General features: G+C 38.0%; 1 protein-coding gene across 2 annotated transcripts in view; it reads left to right on the forward strand.

The window, feature by feature from the left end:
• The first annotated feature begins 2569 nt into the window (after positions 1 to 2569).
• Positions 2570 to 18597, forward strand: part of LOC144031621 (nardilysin-like) — a 32443-nt gene continuing 16415 nt past the window's right edge. The window contains exons 1-11 of one of the 2 annotated variants that reach the window (XM_077538935.1): positions 2570 to 2772; positions 2875 to 3349; positions 5640 to 5868; positions 7128 to 7209; positions 10409 to 10562; positions 12590 to 12663; positions 12741 to 12836; positions 12910 to 13032; positions 15792 to 15849; positions 17194 to 17267; positions 17389 to 17458. In XM_077538935.1, coding sequence (XP_077395061.1) covers positions 2955 to 3349; positions 5640 to 5868; positions 7128 to 7209; positions 10409 to 10562; positions 12590 to 12663; positions 12741 to 12836; positions 12910 to 13032; positions 15792 to 15849; positions 17194 to 17267; positions 17389 to 17458 — 1355 coding nt within the window. In that variant the 5' untranslated portion in view covers positions 2570 to 2772; positions 2875 to 2954. Of the gene's footprint in view, positions 3350 to 5639; positions 5869 to 7127; positions 7210 to 10408; positions 10563 to 12589; positions 12664 to 12740; positions 12837 to 12909; positions 13033 to 15791; positions 15850 to 17193; positions 17268 to 17388; positions 17459 to 18597 lie in introns of both variants that reach the window. The other variant, XM_077538934.1, reaches the window with a different exon arrangement.

The raw sequence follows: 18597 nt of genomic DNA on the forward strand, positions 1-18597 counted from the left end.
TGTATTAAATCCTCAAAAATGGATTTTAAACAGCAAATCAAAAATTTTCTGTCACCTGTTTTTATCCATCATGCCACTTGCCGTCAACTGAAAATGACATCACAGTGCCACACGCATGGACCTGCTTTGTTCCATGTAGACCGCCATGGAGACACAGACTGTAAATGTCAAAACTTTTTTCTTTTTTATTATATTTCGTTCATTATTCGATTTGTGTTAATTGCATGAAGATATGTCATTATCCCCCTGCATTAAGTTATTAATTTTATCGGGAATTATAAATAAATGGTTTGCTGGACGTCAAAATGTGTTGTGATGAACCTGCAGAACAACAAACACGAACAGAATCAGCCATCTTTGTTGATTACATTCACTGGGAAAATCAATGTATTCAATTTTGGCACTTGGCGAGTGGCAACGTAAGATGGCCGCCGGTGGCTTTACGTCTCGTTACAGGGAGATTCGCATATTCGCAGATTTTCTTACCAGACGTTTTAATATTGTGCTGTTATTCCCCCCTGTTTTTCATGGAAAACGTATATTCTGTATTTATCAGCGTTTTTTTTTTTTTAAAGAATATTTGGGGGGTTGTACAAAAAACAAAAAAGCAGAAAAAAAATTGGACAGTTAGAAAAGGACTATAAAAGGAAATATCCTTAATGGTGCTTCCGCTTCCTAAACGATTGGTAGAATGCCTGGTGGGATACGTGGTAGTCGCCTACAAATGTGCATTGCTACTTTTCACTGCCGAAATGCTTATTCAAAGATATTTTTTGCAAAGCCATGCAGATGCTCGTGTGTTATTATATTGGAAGCTCAGGTAAAAGCTGGACGTGGTGAATTAACAATGCCGAGGTGTGTGCGTCTGCGTGCGCGCGTGGCTCGCCAGTTGTCATGGTTGCAGCGTTTATCACCTCGTTCCGCCGACATAGAGGCCCAGGGGCACGTGTGATTGGCTTCCCACCAACAGACAGACAGACAGACACGGGCGAAGGGAGTGTGAGTGAGTGAGTGAGTGAGTGAGGGGGAGGACATATTGGCACAGAGGAGGGCTTAAATGCCAACGCGCGGCGGACGGGTTGGAGGGGGGGGAAGGACGTTGGACAAATGTCAATGCTGGGCCTCTTCATGATCATGTAGCGGAGGGACGGGTCCAACCGTGGAGCGAAAATTGATTTTCTGCCATCTGTATAATAGGGAGTTTGAATGCCTCACATTGCCGGGTTTCAATATGGAGCTGATTGGGATTCATTCATTAATGAATGCGAAGGTTTTTTCTTACTCACAAGTTCAGGAGCAAACCGTTCCAAATTTTGCCCTGCTGTGTCATAATTTGGCAAATCAAAATAAAACCGAACCGAGTATCTTCACCAATGTCCATCCATCCATCCATCCATCCATTTTCTTGACCGCTTATTCCTCACAAGGGTCGCGGGGGCTGCTGGCGCCTATCTCAGCTGGCTCTGGGCAGTAGGCGGGGGACACCCTGGACTGGTTGCCAACCAATCGCAGGGCACACAGAGACGAACAACCATCTTCACCAATGTCTTATACAAATAAAGACTCCTTTCCTTGCTGCTTTACTGATGAAAAAATTCATTTTACATTGTAAACTGTTATTGTGGACACTTACAACCGTTACTGATGATGGCAAGTGGCCGGTGAAATACTCCTGCTGTCTCATAATAGTGTAGAAACAGATGGTACGCAGATGTTCTTCATACAGGTGGTCATTTAATGGTCCCCTCCGGCTTACTTCTGTCCAATCAGCATGAGACTTTCGCGTAATGAGGCAGGAAACCTGCCCGTGTGAGATTTCAGCCAGTCACTGTGCGCTATTTGTTTTTACATTCAATTGGAGCTTCAGGTAGATTCTTTTCCTCTCACGTTTCTAACTCAAAACACTTCTGTCTCAAGTCAGTTTTTCCCATTGAAATAATTAGAAATACATGAAACAAGTTTAATCTTTTTGGAACAATTATGAATGGTTCCCAACCAAGGTGCTGTGGCACAATAGTGTGTGTTTATTATTAAGGATTTAAATGATTATTATTATTTTTTAATCAGTTTTCCCAAAATCTTATTGCATTGTGTACAGTCTTGTCTTTTAGTCATTATTATTTAAGAGTAAACATTTGTTTTATTTAATTTCTTTGCTTTTTAAATGGCTTTAACTTTAGTTTGCTTCTGCTTTTAAATTATGTGAAGTTATCTTGTGTATGAAATGAGCTACAGTATATAAATAAAGCTGCCTTGCTTCCTTGACACTGGTTTAGTGGGTTTTTTTTTTAATGCTTTACTGAGCAACTATTGCAAACTAACGACAAAAAAAATGAACAAAGCGGCCTAAACATTCCAACAATAAAACGAAAAAACAAGAAACACAAAACAAACAAATGTTAAAATTGACAATGGTTTAGTATGCCAATGATAAAAAAAATAAAAAAAATATGCCAATGAGATACTTCCGGGTTGTGAGGCGAAAGAGCACGCACGATGGAGATTTTAGCCAATTGTATAGCGCTACAATGACTCAGGAACTTCTCAGCCTATCACAGCACCGCTTGTCACGCCGTGGAGGGGCGGTGCCCCACAGTAAACAAGGAAGCTAATGAGGGCTCTCTCAAGTCGACTTTAAACTTAGAAATAGCAGCCAGTTAAATAATTCCTTGATTACAAACTTTCAAAGTAACAGGCAGAGACCCCTTAGTTAACGTGTTTTTTCCCCTCCTTCGTCGTTGAGTTGTGTCGTGACGTGTTTCGCCTTTGACGGTTTGTAAAAAACGACCTCGCGTGTTGTGTTTGCGTGCGGTATGTAAAGTTGACATTCGCCGAGTCACGTTTTTTTTTTATTTTTTTTTGTCTGACATTCAGCTGAATAGGCGAAAGCACCAGAGAGCATGTGTGAATAGACGCATTGTGGGGCTGCTGCCTGCCTGTCTGGTTTAGTGTGTATGTCAGTGTGTGTGTGGCCTCGGCATGCTTTTCTCCTCCGTGTCGTTTGTGCCACACGCACTCTCCATCATCACTGCCTGCTGGCCGACACGCTGCGTGGACGGGCAGGAGGACATTACCGGCGACAGCGAGCTGTCCGCTTCTTTACGCTCGCCCCTCGCTTTCGCCTGCCCACGGCGGTGACCGTAAAACAGCAACAACAACAAAAAGTCCCCACCATGCCCCAGACTGGCAAATCTAGAAACGCTCCGCCGGCGTCGGACTTTTTGCGCCCCCAAATGGGGGCCTCGGCTGGTGATCCAGAGGGGCGCCGGGAGGACGAGGGAGACTCTGGACAGGACAACCAAGGAGACGAGGACATCGTTAAATCGCCAAGTGATCCGAAAGAGTACAGGTAAGATAAACTTGATGTTTGTACACCGGCTCCGTTTTTCCCTCTCACATTCCAAAAAAAACTCCACCAAACATGCATGTTAAGATTCATTCTTCGAAGGTGTAAATGTGAGATTGAATGATTGATTGTCCGTATATGCCATGTGATTGGGTGGCAACCAGTTCTGGGTGCACCTACCTGAACCTGAACGCTGACTGGGCGAGAGTTTAGTTGCAGCTGAGACAGGCTGCAGCTCGCTCACAACCAGGGACGGCGCTACAAAGGGGCTAGGAGGGTGCTTAACCCCCCAAACCCCCTCCTCCGAATTGGACGTAAATTCGTCGTTCGCTGCTGCATGAAAAACAATGCAAAGTGGGAGTGAGCTTCGTTATGTGGAGGCTGTTTTACTACAAAAGGTCAGATGTAATGTTAAAAAAAAACAAAAACAATAACAAAAAACAATCGTTTCCAAATTCCCGAGGAAAACTGTTGCCGTAAAGTTAAGAGTATGCAGAGGCTAAAGACACGTGAGGAGGACATAGAAGCAGCTCGTATTGTTGGGGGTGAACAAAAGTTAATTAATTACTGGAGCACTCTTGATTAGACATATCCTTATGGAAAAAAAAAAACAGATTTGTTTTGTTTTCAGTTGTTTGGCCAAGAAAAACAACAAAACACATTTTATTCCATTACACTTGGTACATTTGCACTTTGTTTACATATAAATTGTGGAAAAAAAGGTGGCTTAAATATTGTTGCTGCAATAAAAGTGCTATTATTCCGAAGTGTCAATCACAAATCTATTGTTAAGTAATTATTACCAGTATCGTCAAAAATATCATCACCGCAAATTTCTTTGAAATATCATAATTTTTACGCCATATCACCCACCCCTAGTTGGTAATTTTTAGGGGTGGGAGAAAAAATCGGTATCGCAATATATTGTTGCGCTCTCTGTTGCAATAAATTATCAATACATTGACGGTAGATATCGATATAATGTGTCCAGTTGTGCAGTGTTATGTTATAAATGTTTATGCACTTTAATTTGTCTTACTTTACAATGTTTACAGTTAAAATTCTCAGAGGCAGTGAGGTACAATGCAGAACTTTGTACATTGTACAAAGTTTTGGCATTGAATAAATGCACAATTAGACATTTTCCTTTTATGGGCATTTGTTGGCTTTTTCAGTCACATATCGTGATATATTGCTAATTCTTTTTTTGACAATATATCAAAAATCGTAGATATAGTGTATTGTGATATTATCGATATCGTGAGCCAAATCTCATCACAGTATCGAATCGTGGTTTACCCGTATCGTTCCACCCCTAGTACTTTTGTAAACCAAGGACATCTTGTAATTTTTTTACTACCTGTCTACAGCCCACACAGAATGGCTCCGTGACTCACTTTTGGGTCCCGACCCACCAGCTGAGAATCACTCCACTATTGTATTTCATTAAAAATTAATACATATTTTGCATTGGACAGCAATGCTAAAATAATTTTAATAAAGGTAATGGTAGTTAGTAGGGGTGTTAAAAAAAATCGATTCGGCGATATATCGCGATACTACATCGCGCGATTCTCGAATCGATTCAATAAAAAAAAATCTATTTATTTATTTATTTATTTTAAGAGCTCAGAATTGTTCATTCGGTAAGTCTTACCGATTCAATGTCTTATCATCATTGCCTTTTTTTTTTTTTTTTTTTTTTTTTGTGTGTGTGTGAATCGATTTTTAAACTTCCATTTTTAATGGAAAAATATTCAACAAAACGTCTGACTTCGGGTTAGGATTCAAACCTTGAGCATGGAAGAATGTTATATGAACGGAACATTAAGCCTTAATATTTTATTTTAATGCTGTTCAAACATGAAACAGATTACAACCTCTATAAGACTGAAATTTCAGATAAATAAATAATACATTTTCATATAAATCTTACACTCTACAAGCTTACTGATTAGTATTTTCTAAATTTGAATGAAAAAAAATCGCAACAATCGACTTATACATTCGTATCGGGATTAATCGGCATCGAATCGAATCGTGACCTGTGAATCGTGATACGAATCGAATCGTCAGGTACTAGGCAATTCACACCCCTAGTAGTTAGTACCACTGTGTGGCAACAACACCTGTGTTTTACCCTTCCAGTGCAAAAATGGAGGCATCTATTTGAGGTGAGGCATTTATTTCCTCAAATCAAGGCACACCTGGTGATCTAATTGAGCCACGGTGACTCATAAGAATGGAGGACAGATATAATTAGCTTCTTATTCTCTGCCTTTTCTCTCTGCAGGTACATTGTGCTGGACAATGGACTGCGCGCTCTGCTCATCTCAGACTTCAGTAGCCCGGCTGTGTCAAAAGACGATGATGAAGAGGAAGAGGAGGAAGGTGGTGAAGAGGAAGAGGAGGAGGAAGAGGAAGATGAGTCCGGCGACGAAACGAACGAGGAGTCTGATGAGGGAGGCGACGAGGACGATGACTGGGAGGGGAAGAAGAAGCGAGGGAATGCAGAGAAGCAGGTACACACACACACACACACACACGCACCCACCCACACACACACACACACACAAAGTGATGGTGCTCATTTGTAGCTAAAAATATTTTGTGGCCCACCATTACACTTTTGAACTTGTACACCCCCAGGAGGACGATGCAAGCACTGCAGAATGGGAATCCCTGGTGTAAAGCAGCCCGTTCCAAACAGTTTTAGCCACACACACACACCAAGGTTATTATAGTTCAGAAAACTTACTAGAATAACAAAAAAAAATGTCATTAACAAAATAAAATAAATATGATACTGTGTTTAAAAATGAAAAGAAAATTAACTGAAGCTATGTTTTACGTTTATAAAAATAAAACTATAAATACAGGAAAAATTAGGTATCCTTAGCTATCATCTTTGTCTAATTTAATTTGTGCGCTTTTGGGCCTCATTTTAAATGTTTTTATATAGGTATTACTGTTCGAAATGTTGCCCTGTGATTGGCTGACAACCAGTTCAGGGTGTACCCCGCCTGTTGCCCATAGCCAGCTGGGATAGGCTCCAGCTTCCCCACGACCCTTGTGTTGAGCAAGCGGTTAAGAAAATGGATGGATGGATGTTCAAAATGTACTTTATTACATGTAAGAAAGACTAAACTAAAATGGAGCATTTAAACATAAAAAATGAATTTAAAAAACACAAGTTTTAATATCCCAACAAAGTTGGTGAGCACCCAGGGGAAGTCAACTAAAAAATTCTCTTTACAATAATATATTGTATGTAGCCACTAGTCTCAACTCAACTCAACTCAACTCAACTCAACTCAACTTTATTTATAAAGCGCTTTAAGAACAGGCATTGCTGTATACAAAGTGCATATCAGAACATAAACATAAATATCAGTTTTTATCCATCACAGGGGTCGGCCATTCTGCCGCTTGCTGTTGACTGAAAATAACAAGAACCAATCACAGCTCACCTGTTTTCTGAAGCTGAGCCGTGATTGGTCATTAGCCCTGAACAACTGTGATGTCATTTTCAGTTGCCCTGAGTAACTGTGATGTCATTTTCATTTGACACCAAGTGGCAAAATGGCCACCCCCTGAAAAAATAAACAGTTTATTGACAAAAAAAAAAAAAGGCGTCAGGTTTAGTCGAGTCAACCAGCCGTTACACTTTCATTACATTCGCAGCCTTTCCTTTCACGCACACTATGTCATGTTCTCTGAAGGCTAAAATTGGCAAACGTGACGCAAGCTCCATTTGTGTGTGCGTGTATGTGTGTGTCAGTCTGCAGCCGCCCTGTGTGTCGGAGTGGGCAGCTTCAGTGATCCCACCGACCTCCCCGGCCTTGCCCACTTTCTGGAACACAGTGAGTAATTACAGTAATTACAGTGAAAGGACTGGGAGGGGGTGTGTGGTGGGTTAGCCTCCAAAAGGTTAATTCACTGGACTCTTTTACATGCTCACACATCACCGATTAAATCTGAGCGTGACACCCTCCATACGTGTCTGTACCTGCAAGCTGGGCCAGATATTGACAGAGAACAGAAGGGGCTCGGTAACCCTCGTTAAACGTCTTCCGGAAGTTACTTTGACACTGCAAATTACTTGCTTTGACCTCTTTTCCCTTGTAGTTGTTATTCAAATATGCGCCCACATAAGAATAGCTGTACACTTGATGCTGTCAAATGCAAGTTTGCAAGAAAGTTGTGGAGAAAAGTGGGCTTCCCCTACAGCGGTTGTTCCCAACGTTTTTTGTCTTGCGTGCGGACCATTTCATCATTATGAGTAGCCCCTCAGAAATAAGAATGTAACACAAGTGCTTATTAAATAACAATATTTATATATTTTGTTTCCTTAATTTGAGCATTTTATTCATAGGAATTTTGTTCTTTTTAACTCAAACATAAATTAATATATATGTCACCTTGAAAATAATTTATCTAATAACTCCTATAACATTTAGCATGAAAAAAAAAAAAAAAAAAAAAAAGACGAGCTCCCCTGAATAAATCCCATTGCAAGATAAATCAAACATAAATGTGTTAAATATGACTCATGGTCACACAAAAACACATATGAGAAGGTTTTGTCCTTATAACTAAAGGGTTACTTGACTCAATGAGCCATTTTCAGCAGAAATATTTTGTCCAGAATTAATTTCATAACTTCATTCATTTTCATTTACAATTAATAACTTTAAAGTGGAAGTCAACCTGAAACATTTCCTGACAATAATATGTTATATGTGATCTCACAGTTTAAACCTGACATTTTGATTAATATTAAATTTTTGGCATGAGCTATGAATCAAAATCCTGCCGTTTTTATCCATCTCAGGGGGCGGCCATTTTGCCACTTGCTGTCGACTGAAGATGACATTACAGTTGCTCAGGCAACAACCAATCACAGCTCACCTGTTTTTTTAAAGGGATACTTTACTTATTTAGCCATTTTTGGCAGTCAAACATAAATATTTTGAAGTGATACTTCACTTATTTAGCCCATTATAGCAATCAAAAGTTAATATTTTGTCTGTAATTAATTTGATATTTTCATTATTTTTCATGTACAATTAGTACCTTTCAAAACACATTTTCCAACTTGCTGTCAACTTGAAAATGACATCACAAGGGCTCAGGTAACCAATCACAGCTCAGCTTGTGAATGTCACATGACCAAACCTAGAAAACAGGTAAGCTGTGATTGGTTACCTGAGCCCTTGTGATGTCATTTTCAGTCGATAGGGAGTTGCAAAATGTGTTTTTTTAAAGGTACTAATTGTATGTGAAAAATAATGAAAATCTCAAATTAATTACAGACAAAATATTAACTTTTTATTGCTATAATAGGCTAAATAAGTGAAGTATCGCTTTAAGTTGAGCTCTGATTGGTTGTTACCTGAGCAACTGTGATGTCATCTTCAGTTGAACGCAAGTGGCTAAATGGCCAACTTTTAATATTGATAAAAACTAATGGATTTTGCTGCTTAACTCATATTCCACTCATGCAATATTAACCAGAATACCGTATTTAGACTAGTGGAGCTGTATAGAAAATTAGGTCAAAAAAATTGTTTTGGGTTGACGTCCCTTGTAAAAACATATTTTGCACTTGCTGTCGACTGTAGATGATATCACCTGTAGTCAGGAAACAGGTAACGACCAATCATGGCTCAGTTTGCGAATGTTATGACCAAACCCCGGAAACAGGTGAGCCGTCAGTGGACGTTACCTGTTTTTCCGAGTGCCTGTGATGTCATTTTCAGTCGACAAGTGGCGAAACCTGTTTTTAAAGGTATTAATTGTACATGAAAAATAATGACGTTATCACATTAATTTTAGACTAAGTATTATTTTTTTTATTGCTGAAAATGGCAAGATGAGTGAAGTAACCCTTTAACTCATTGACTGGCGGCCATTTTCACTGAAGCAACTCCCTTCCCTCCCGGCTTTTTTACTGGATTTTGACTGATTTGGCAAGGCCTACAGAATATTGTGTTCTAGTGCTATAAAAACATGGAACCTACCAAAAGAAAGTTTAGAGTCTCTTCTTTCATCAGGAAAAAAAAGTATATTCTTATCTGTTTCCGTTTTGCAGCAATTAGCATTCGAATATAGCTAAGTTTCATCATTATTCACAAATCTGCTGAGAATTGTGGGGAAATCAGCTTGTGTTCAACATGGCCCTGGTTGATCTATTATCCTCTGCTGCCACCTGCTGACCGTTTTTGTAATATCTACCTTTGCTTCAACCGTTCTCTAGAGAGATTGCATCAAAGTTTTCTGTATGCTCCAGAATAAAAATAAATAAATAAGGTATAAATACGTCTTTGGGACACTTAAAACATTTAAAATAGAATGTATTTATACGTTTTTGGGAGCAAATGAGTTAGTTAATTAAATACGTTGCACCACGCAATTATTGTGGGAAACGAAAAGGAATTTTTTTTTTCTTTGAACAATATATTTCCAGTTGACATCCACCAATCTACCAATAATGAAAATCTGCCTATAATTGGCACCCATTTAAATGCATTGAGGGGGAAAAAAACATATTTTATGCATAATCGTGAATCTGTTTTTTTTTCTCTGTCAAAAATCGGCATCGGTCTAAAAAATTCCTGCACAATGTTATTCTAACTCTAATCCATAGTGTCATGATCATAATATTGATATGCTGCTTAAAATTCATAATTCATAAATTCAGTGGCTCCCCAAACCCCTTTGCAAAGCAAATACATCCTGTAAATCTCCTTTTTACTCTTGATGCCTCTCCGAAGAGAGCTCGTTTGTCTCATTCACTGATGGGCCTGTCGAAAAAAAAATCTTTTGATGGCCAATCGGAAATCACGCGTGCCATAAAAGCCGTCAGCGGATGTTTACAGCCGTATTTAGAGCCGGCTTTCAGGGAGCAACTCGGACCGGCTGTAAACATTTTCGCCGCCGTCCGCATGAAACAAAAAAGCGAGCCCACAAAAGGGGGGGTGGCAAGCCGAGGCGGAAGCTTATCTTTGACATTTTTGGAATCATGGCTCACGTTGCTTTTTGTTCCCACACGGCGCCCAGTGGTTTTCATGGGCAGCGAGAAGTACCCGCCGGAAAACGGCTTTGATGCCTTCCTCAAGAAGCACGGCGGCAGCGACAACGCCTCCACCGACTGCGAGAGGACCATCTTCCAGTTTGACGTGCAGAGGAGAAGCTTCAAAGAGGCGCTCGACAGGTGAGAGCGGATCAGAGGTGCTTTTGTTGTGTGCGCGAACAGCATGGCTGAGAGGGATAACATTTTAAGCAGCCGAACGGCAAGACCGGTTGAAGCGTGCGGCGATTTAAAAAAAACAAAACAACGCCGCCGCCTGCCTTTTCTGCAATCAACAAGGATGCGTCAACGTTGTAAGTCAGCTTACGGGCCTGATTAAGAAAGTTGCGGGAGCGCTGGGATTGGATCGATCTGAGACATAATTAGGGTGGCGATAGTTGGCGTTTTGACCCATATCGGCATCGGCCTTTTGTTGTTGTTTTTTTTGTTTTTTTTACAAATCTGGCAGCCGATAAAACCGCTCTCTCACTGATTGGCGAATGTTTGCAAAATAAGTGAATTTTGGAAAACTTGTTCACAGACAGTTTTTTTCTTGTTACAAAGACATTTTGAACATGTTCAGACCATTTTTCACCATTCGAAAGCATCTTTTGAAACCTGTTACAAACCCTGATGAAAATCCAAAATTTGCTTTGCTCGCAAGCATCCATCACTCTGTGAAATATCATTGATCAATTTAAAACTGGCTTAACTTCATGGAACTGTTTTATGTACCGGTATTTATTTACATTTTCACTTAACTTTATTAGACACTGGGAACCCCTTGCACTTTTTTTTTTTTTAATTAAAACTAAAATGAGTGAATGTTTAAATTTACAAATATGTTACAATTTTGGAGAACTTTATTTCCTGTAAAAACCTTTAGGGATCTATTTACTGTACTTTTTTTGTTACAATTTTAAAACAAAGCTGCCTGTTGTCTGCATATAATAATAATAATAAAAAAAACTTCAACATGAAAATGTGAAAAGTCATAACAAACATGCTTAATGGCATTTCAGCAAAGTAATTTTTGAAAATTGTGACGCAAATATTTTCTTTTTTACTCTAAATAAATATCGGTTATCTTGCCTACTTGCCTACTAATAATCGGCATCGGTATCGGCCCTGGGAAATTAAAAAAACAACATAAAATCAAATAAAAAGTAATTTTTTAAAATGACATTTAGCACTTTCATCTTTTTTAATCAATTTTATCAAATGTAATACTTTCTTGAGCAAAAATTAGCACTTTTACCAAGTTTATCATTTTTAACCACATTTACCAGATTTAGCACAAAATTTACCTTTTTTTTGTTGTTTTTTTGCCAAATTAACCACTTTTACCAAATTTAGTTCCTTAGCAAAGTTTACCTTTTTTTAATCACAAATAGAACTTTTATTTTTTTATTTTTTTGGGACACCTATACCACTTTTATCAATGTTTGTACTTTTTTTTTTTTTTTTTTTTTTTTTTTTTTTTTTTTTTTTTTTTTTTTAAACCACAACATAGCCATCCTAGGACTTTTTGTGGGAGTCACCTACTGGCGCGTCTGCCGAAATGGGTTGCAGCCAGGGTTGTTATAATAGTTTTGGAATTGTTCATTTTAGTTAGTTTTTATTTAGTTTTGAGTGTTGCTTTTTAAATTTAGTTAGTTTAAATTAGTTTTCAGGGTGTTTCTGCTTTTTAGTACTTTTAGTTATTTAATAAATGTTTAGTTTTAGTTAGTTTCAGTATTAGTTTTAGTTTGTTTAAAAAAAAAAATGTATATTACTTGTGCACAATATTTAAAAAAAACACCATGGGCGCGACCTCATCTGAAGGTGCTTTTCTATTGGCTGCTGCTAGATGATGTCACTTCTGTGAGACACACTTTCAAACGTCCTTATTCCAGTAAATATTAAAATACATCTACTTAAAATCACATTTAAAATCATCCCCAAAGGCTCATGCATTAAATTAATTACCAGACTAAAACAAAGGACATTTTTGCTATAGTTAGTTTTAGTTAGTTTTGTTAAACATAAAATGTAGTTTGTTAGTTTTCGTTTTTTAAAAATCGTTTTCGTTTATTTTATTTTGTTAATGAAATTGTTTATTGAATTTTAGTTTCCCGCGAGATCTATGTGTGAAAGAGGCTGATCCTTCTTCTCTTTGTCCTCTATTTTAGGTGGGCTCAGTTCTTCATCTGCCCCCTGATGATCCGAGACGCGATAGACAGGGAGGTGGAGGCCGTCGACAGCGGTGAGTCCGCTTGTGTTTGGATCCGATCGCCAAAGCGCCGTTGTCTTTCTTGAGTCGTTCCCTCTGCCGCCTGTCAGAATACCAGCTGGCCAAGCCGTCCGATTCGCACAGGAAGGAGATGCTGTTTGGCAGTTTGGCCAAACCGGGGCACCCCATGGCCAAATTCTGCTGGGGTGAGTTGGCGCTGATGCTCGCCACGTTTTTTTTTCCTTGTTCCAATTTGTTGATTTGGAGTGATGTCGCCAGGGAACGCGCTGACTCTGAAGCAAGAGCCCGCGAAGAAGAAGATCAGCATCTATAGGCGACTGCGAGCCTTCTGGGAGAAATTTTACTCTGCACATTACATGACCCTGGCAGTCCAGTCCAAAGGTAAGCGAAGTCTTTCTTTATAGAATCCGAGCACCAAATAAAAGTGGGAATTTACGCTTTAGTGGGTGGGAATGCAGCCGACTCCCAGCCAATTGAAGCGGCTCCCAGCTAATTAAATTCAGCGTTGAGAGAGGCGTGCGATCTGAATGATGGAAGCACTCGCTGAAGTCCATGTAGGAGATCAACGCACGCTAAGTGTAGCCCACGAGGCTGTTCTAAAAATAGCTCACAAGTGATGGAACAATTGGGATTTCCCAGGAATGCTGCAGTAGTAAGCTTTTTGAAAATGTCATAGAAATAAAATGTTGAATGTTATATTTTTCTGTTATTATCACAAATGATTATTTTTTGATTGATTAGTGTCTTCACATTGATTATTACATGCTAATTATAACGTATAAGGGTAGGCCCCGGAAATGTTTTGAGTCTGGTGCTGATTCTCATATTTGGCAGAATAAAATTCTGATAACCAATTAGTCGTCCTATTAAAGGTGCTGTCTGCCAGTTTCACTCTGGAAAAGGCACTTTTTAAATACAGGATGCACACACTTGAACTCCTTCTCAGTCTACTCCTCTAGGCTTAAGTTAATGTATGGTTGTGATTTTTTTAATTTACCCCCAACCTCCAGCCTATATTTTACCATTTTGTGTTTGTTTTGTCAACAACGGGACGTTTCTGGGTGGTGTCTGTGGACAGACGGTTGTTTCCCCCTCCACCCAATTGCAGAGCGGGGGTTGGGAGTGGGCGTGGCTGGAGCGGCGGGGGGCGTGTAGGAAGACGGGTTGTTTGTTTACGAGTAGAGTGATTAGAGTGATCAGAGGCAGGGGGGCGGTGGGCAGAGGCAGGGGGTGTGAACGTTGAGCTCGTGTGGGTTGAGCCATGGGAGGCGAACCATTTTGAATTGTTTACAAACAGAAATGGTTCGTTTACTAACAGAAACTGTCAAACCTACTGACAGGCCCTTTAAAAAAAAAAATAAATGAATAAATAACACACATATAATATATATATATATATATATATATATATATATATATATATATATATATATATATATATAAATATGAATTACAGGAATGAATCATTTGGCTGTTTTATAATACTCCGTCCTTTAGTATTTGTTTAACTATTTAACAGAATATAGAATCGAGGGAAAAATGGCCGATTTCCCGCCAGTTTTGGTGGGAACGTTTCAGGGTCATTGTCTTTTGGTTAGATATGTAAAAATAAATAAATAGATTTTTTTTTTTCTTTTGCTGATATTCGACTGTTTTAAATGAACTGATATCAATCATATCTCATTATATTTGAAAGCAGAACAATTGGATTTTCTTTTGATTTGATGCACTCGCATCTTTTCAATCCAAACCGATTTCCGATTAAAATCTAGTGGCGTAGTTTGACAAGGTCAGATCTTGAAACCCGCTTTGGATGATGAAAGTCCCACTCTGCAGTGATCCACGTGTGTCGTCAGTCAACAAGCTGCTGGTGAGCAGATTGACAGAACTTTTTTAACGAGCAATCCGCTGATTAATTGACTCTTAATGAAGCCGCAAAGCCCTAATGAGGAGCCGCTCCACGCGTCCGTCTCCGGCCGAGCGTGGCTAATTATTCGCAGTTCGCCTCAGGTCGCCGCCTTCATCCCGGTGATGTCATCGTCGGGTCTTGGCGCCTTCTCGCAGGAAATATCAGGCAGCTCATTAACAGCTGCCGAGGAGTCCGATGATGACTCGCGTTGACATTTGTGCCAGAAGAAAAAAAATTCCAAATCATGCTCTTTGCAGAATTGGCTTTTCTAATCTCGCAGGATTTCAGCAAATATTGCGGATTAACTCCACGTGTGGCTTCTTCTTCCAGTGTTCCAGCCCAGAAGTCTGTTGATGACCACAGTAATGGAAATGGAACCTATTGTGACAAAAGCAGCACACAACTCTCTCACACTGGCGTCGCTGCGCAGTACAATATGACAAAACACAGCAATTCTTCATCTTTTCCTAACTCTTGCTCGTCCAAACTCTTGTTTTGCAGCCATTATTTTTTTTAAAAATTGACTGGTTTGGTAAATTCCCGCAGGGATCATGAGCAGAATCCTTTTCACACAATCTTTTGCGTATGACAAGAAAGGCGTCCAGTGGAAAGCGACTTTATGATGTTGAATTATTGAACACTTAATATTAATTACGGTAATCATATAAGATCCACCCCCCCCCCCACCCCCCCCATCCTTATTTTGTTTACATATTTCTGTGGAAGTTGATCCAAGTTAATGCTGAGGAAAAAAATATTTATGAAACAAAACAAAAAGGAAAATATTGTTTTTAATGTCATTTACTGTTTCTACAAGACAAGTGCATGGGGGAAAATTGCCTAAAATAAAAAACATAATATTTTTGAGAAAATTGATCGTATTTAAGGCCGTATTTGTCCAGCCCTAGTAGGAACGTCGCCTATACAAATGCTAAAGGTTTTTCAATGGCCAGAATTCGAACTGATAGTTCAATTTGCAATTATTTTCTATGGGAATGGGTAAAATGTCTGAATTTGATTTAAACGTAGGTTTGTTTAAATGTGCATTCATAAAATTGTCTCATCCCGCTGCTTGTATCTTGTGGAGGCTTTTTCAGCGCTTGCCTTTCTAAGTGGATAACGTCGGAAAATAATAATAAAAAAGTAACAATAGTACCTAACGATAGTAAGATGATCTTGAGACATATCATGAATTTGTGCCTATGTTTGTGACTGAATTGTGTGCCTGCAGAGAAACTAGACACGCTGGAGACGTGGGTGCGAGAGATCTTCAGCAAGGTGCCCAACAAGTGAGTGTTGCACAAGAAGGCTCATCTTCCACTGGAGATGATCTCCCCGCAGATTTCACTGCATATGGCAAAATTGTAAAAAATTTTGTCATTTAAGCTCAGCAAGTGTCAAGAATTTTTCATTAACTGCAATAAGATCCTTTTTTTTTTTTTTTTTTTTTTTTTTTTTGTAAATTAATAATTATTTTTTTAATTATTATTAAAATTGTCAGAGAAACTAAACACAAGCCATGAATAATAATTACTACTTTTATCTAAATGTACAGTCGTAGTTTTTGGGTCACTTGTAAATCATTTTATGGAATTCTTCTTTTTTATTTTATTTTTTTACTGAAATGATAGAGACATACAAACTAAAATAGATAATTCACATTTTAAATTAATTATTTAAAATGTGTGAAATACTAAATTAAATTGCCCATTACACTGGCAAACATTATTTTTTTTAACTAATTGTTGGGTGTGGAATCCAAAATTGATCTCAGTTTTTTCTGACGTTAACTTTTTTTTTTTTTTTTTTTTTATAAGAGCCCTGTTTTCTTAAAAAATATATATATATATATATATATATATATATATATATATATATATATATATATATATATATATATATATATATATGCGTGTGTGTATATATATATATATATATATATATATATATATATATATATATATATATATATATATATATATATATATATATATATATATATATATATATATATATATATATATATATATATATATATATATATATATATATATGCGTGTATATATATATATATATATATATATATTTATTTATTTATATATATATATATATATATATGAAAAATGTGCTTTTTTCTATTTAAAAAAAAAATCAAACATTGACATACAATAACATATTATAATACTATTAAGCATATGGCTACTACCTCTTAATTGCTTCTATACTAGCTTTCTGTTTGCAGATATTGATCGACCTATTGACCAATTGGGAGCTGCAAACACCTCTAACCATATTCTCTCAGTTGTGACTGCACAAAATAAGTTGCCACATATCTTCAGCGTCCAATCGTATAATCGGCTCTTCTTACTACAGTCTTACTACAGCTAATCAGTGGAGTTTTGCTCATCTGGAGGGTCAGCTGTGCAGAAAAAAAAACTGACTACAATTTTTGAATCAGCCTTCCAATTTTAGTTGTAATCATCATAAAAATCTAACTCAACAGGATTTTGGGGGGAATTGATGGTGAGGGACCTGTTAATCATTCAAATGATTTTTTTTCTCTTTTTAATATTTATACGGCTTTGTTATTTATGTATTATTTCTATGATGTTGCACATTCATCATGTCCGCAGTGGCCTTCCCAAGCCGGACTTCTCCGACATGCTGGATCCTTTCGACACGCCGTCTTTCAACAAGCTATACAGAGGTACGCCATCGTACGTATGTGTCAATATTTAGATAAATCTGTCTGCTGAGGCTAAGAGGCGGTGCGTCATTGTGGCGGAACACTTGAAGGTGACTAATGCACTGTTGTTTTTTGCCTGCAGTCGTCCCAGTTCGGAAGGTGCACGCGTTGAATATCACCTGGGCGCTCCCCCCTCAGGAAATGCACTACAGGTGAGAGTTCAAGAAGCTGGAATTCCCAAACTATGCAGTGCCTTATTTTCAGGCCCAGCTCAAGTCGAGGACAAATAACTGCACACATGGGTGGAGTTTTCTTTTTTTGTTTGTTATTTTTGTAGATAGTCAGAGGTACAAAAGGAGCGTTTGCGCCGTGGTAGAAGTGAACGTATCTGGCACGAAAATGAAGGTGTGACAGTTTTTTGACAATAGAGCCTTAAAAGTGTAATTGGTTGAGGGAGAGTGGTGAGAACCACTGGATTTTTCATGGTTTTGAAGCCACATTTTATATACTCAGCATTTTTTTTTTTAAGATTACATGCTGCACTTTTTAAAAAATGTCTTACATTTGATATCTTTTTATAATGTTTGCAATTTTGCTATTTTAGTTGGTCGCAAAATCGTGGCCGATTCAACGGCTGCATTTCTCATTATTATTCTTTTTTTTTTTTTTTTTCCTTACAGTTTCGGAAATATTTGTCTAAGATTGGCTCAAGTGCTTTATTATTTTTTATTTAGTTTATTTTACAACCAAACAATGTTATCTTAAGAATGGCCCGCAAACTTAATAATGCTAACATACTGGAAAATTAGCATCAATTGGCAGCTAGCATCAATAAGCTCAATTTTAGAACCTCAAAGTCAATCCATATTATTATTTTTATTTTGTTTTATATTTTATAATTTTTTAAATATTTATCCGTGGATTTATTAATTATTTAGATATGTATTTAATTGTCTTCTATGCAGCCCCATTAGTCTAAACACGGGACTCTGATTAACATTGAGCTTGTGGAATATGAAATCCACCTGTTGTTGTTGTTGTTGTTGTTGTTGTTTTTTTTAATCTATCTTTGTGGGTGGCCATTTTGCCACCCGCTGTAAACCGAAAATGACATCACAGTTGCACAGCTGGGCCGTGAGTGGTCATTGCCTGATACCTGAGCAACTGTGATGTCAATATCAGTTCACAGCAAGTGGCAAAATGGCTGCCCCCTGAGATGGATAAAAACAGGTGGATTTTAAATAAACTTGAGTTGAGTTGAGTTATGCTTAATTCACTTTCCACAAACGCAATATTAATCAAAATGCCATGTTTAGACTAGTAGGGTCTTTATATGGCATATTATTGTAAA

This window comes from Festucalex cinctus, chromosome 12, assembly GCF_051991245.1.
Source record: "Festucalex cinctus isolate MCC-2025b chromosome 12, RoL_Fcin_1.0, whole genome shotgun sequence".
Classification (NCBI taxonomy): domain Eukaryota; kingdom Metazoa; phylum Chordata; class Actinopteri; order Syngnathiformes; family Syngnathidae; genus Festucalex; species Festucalex cinctus.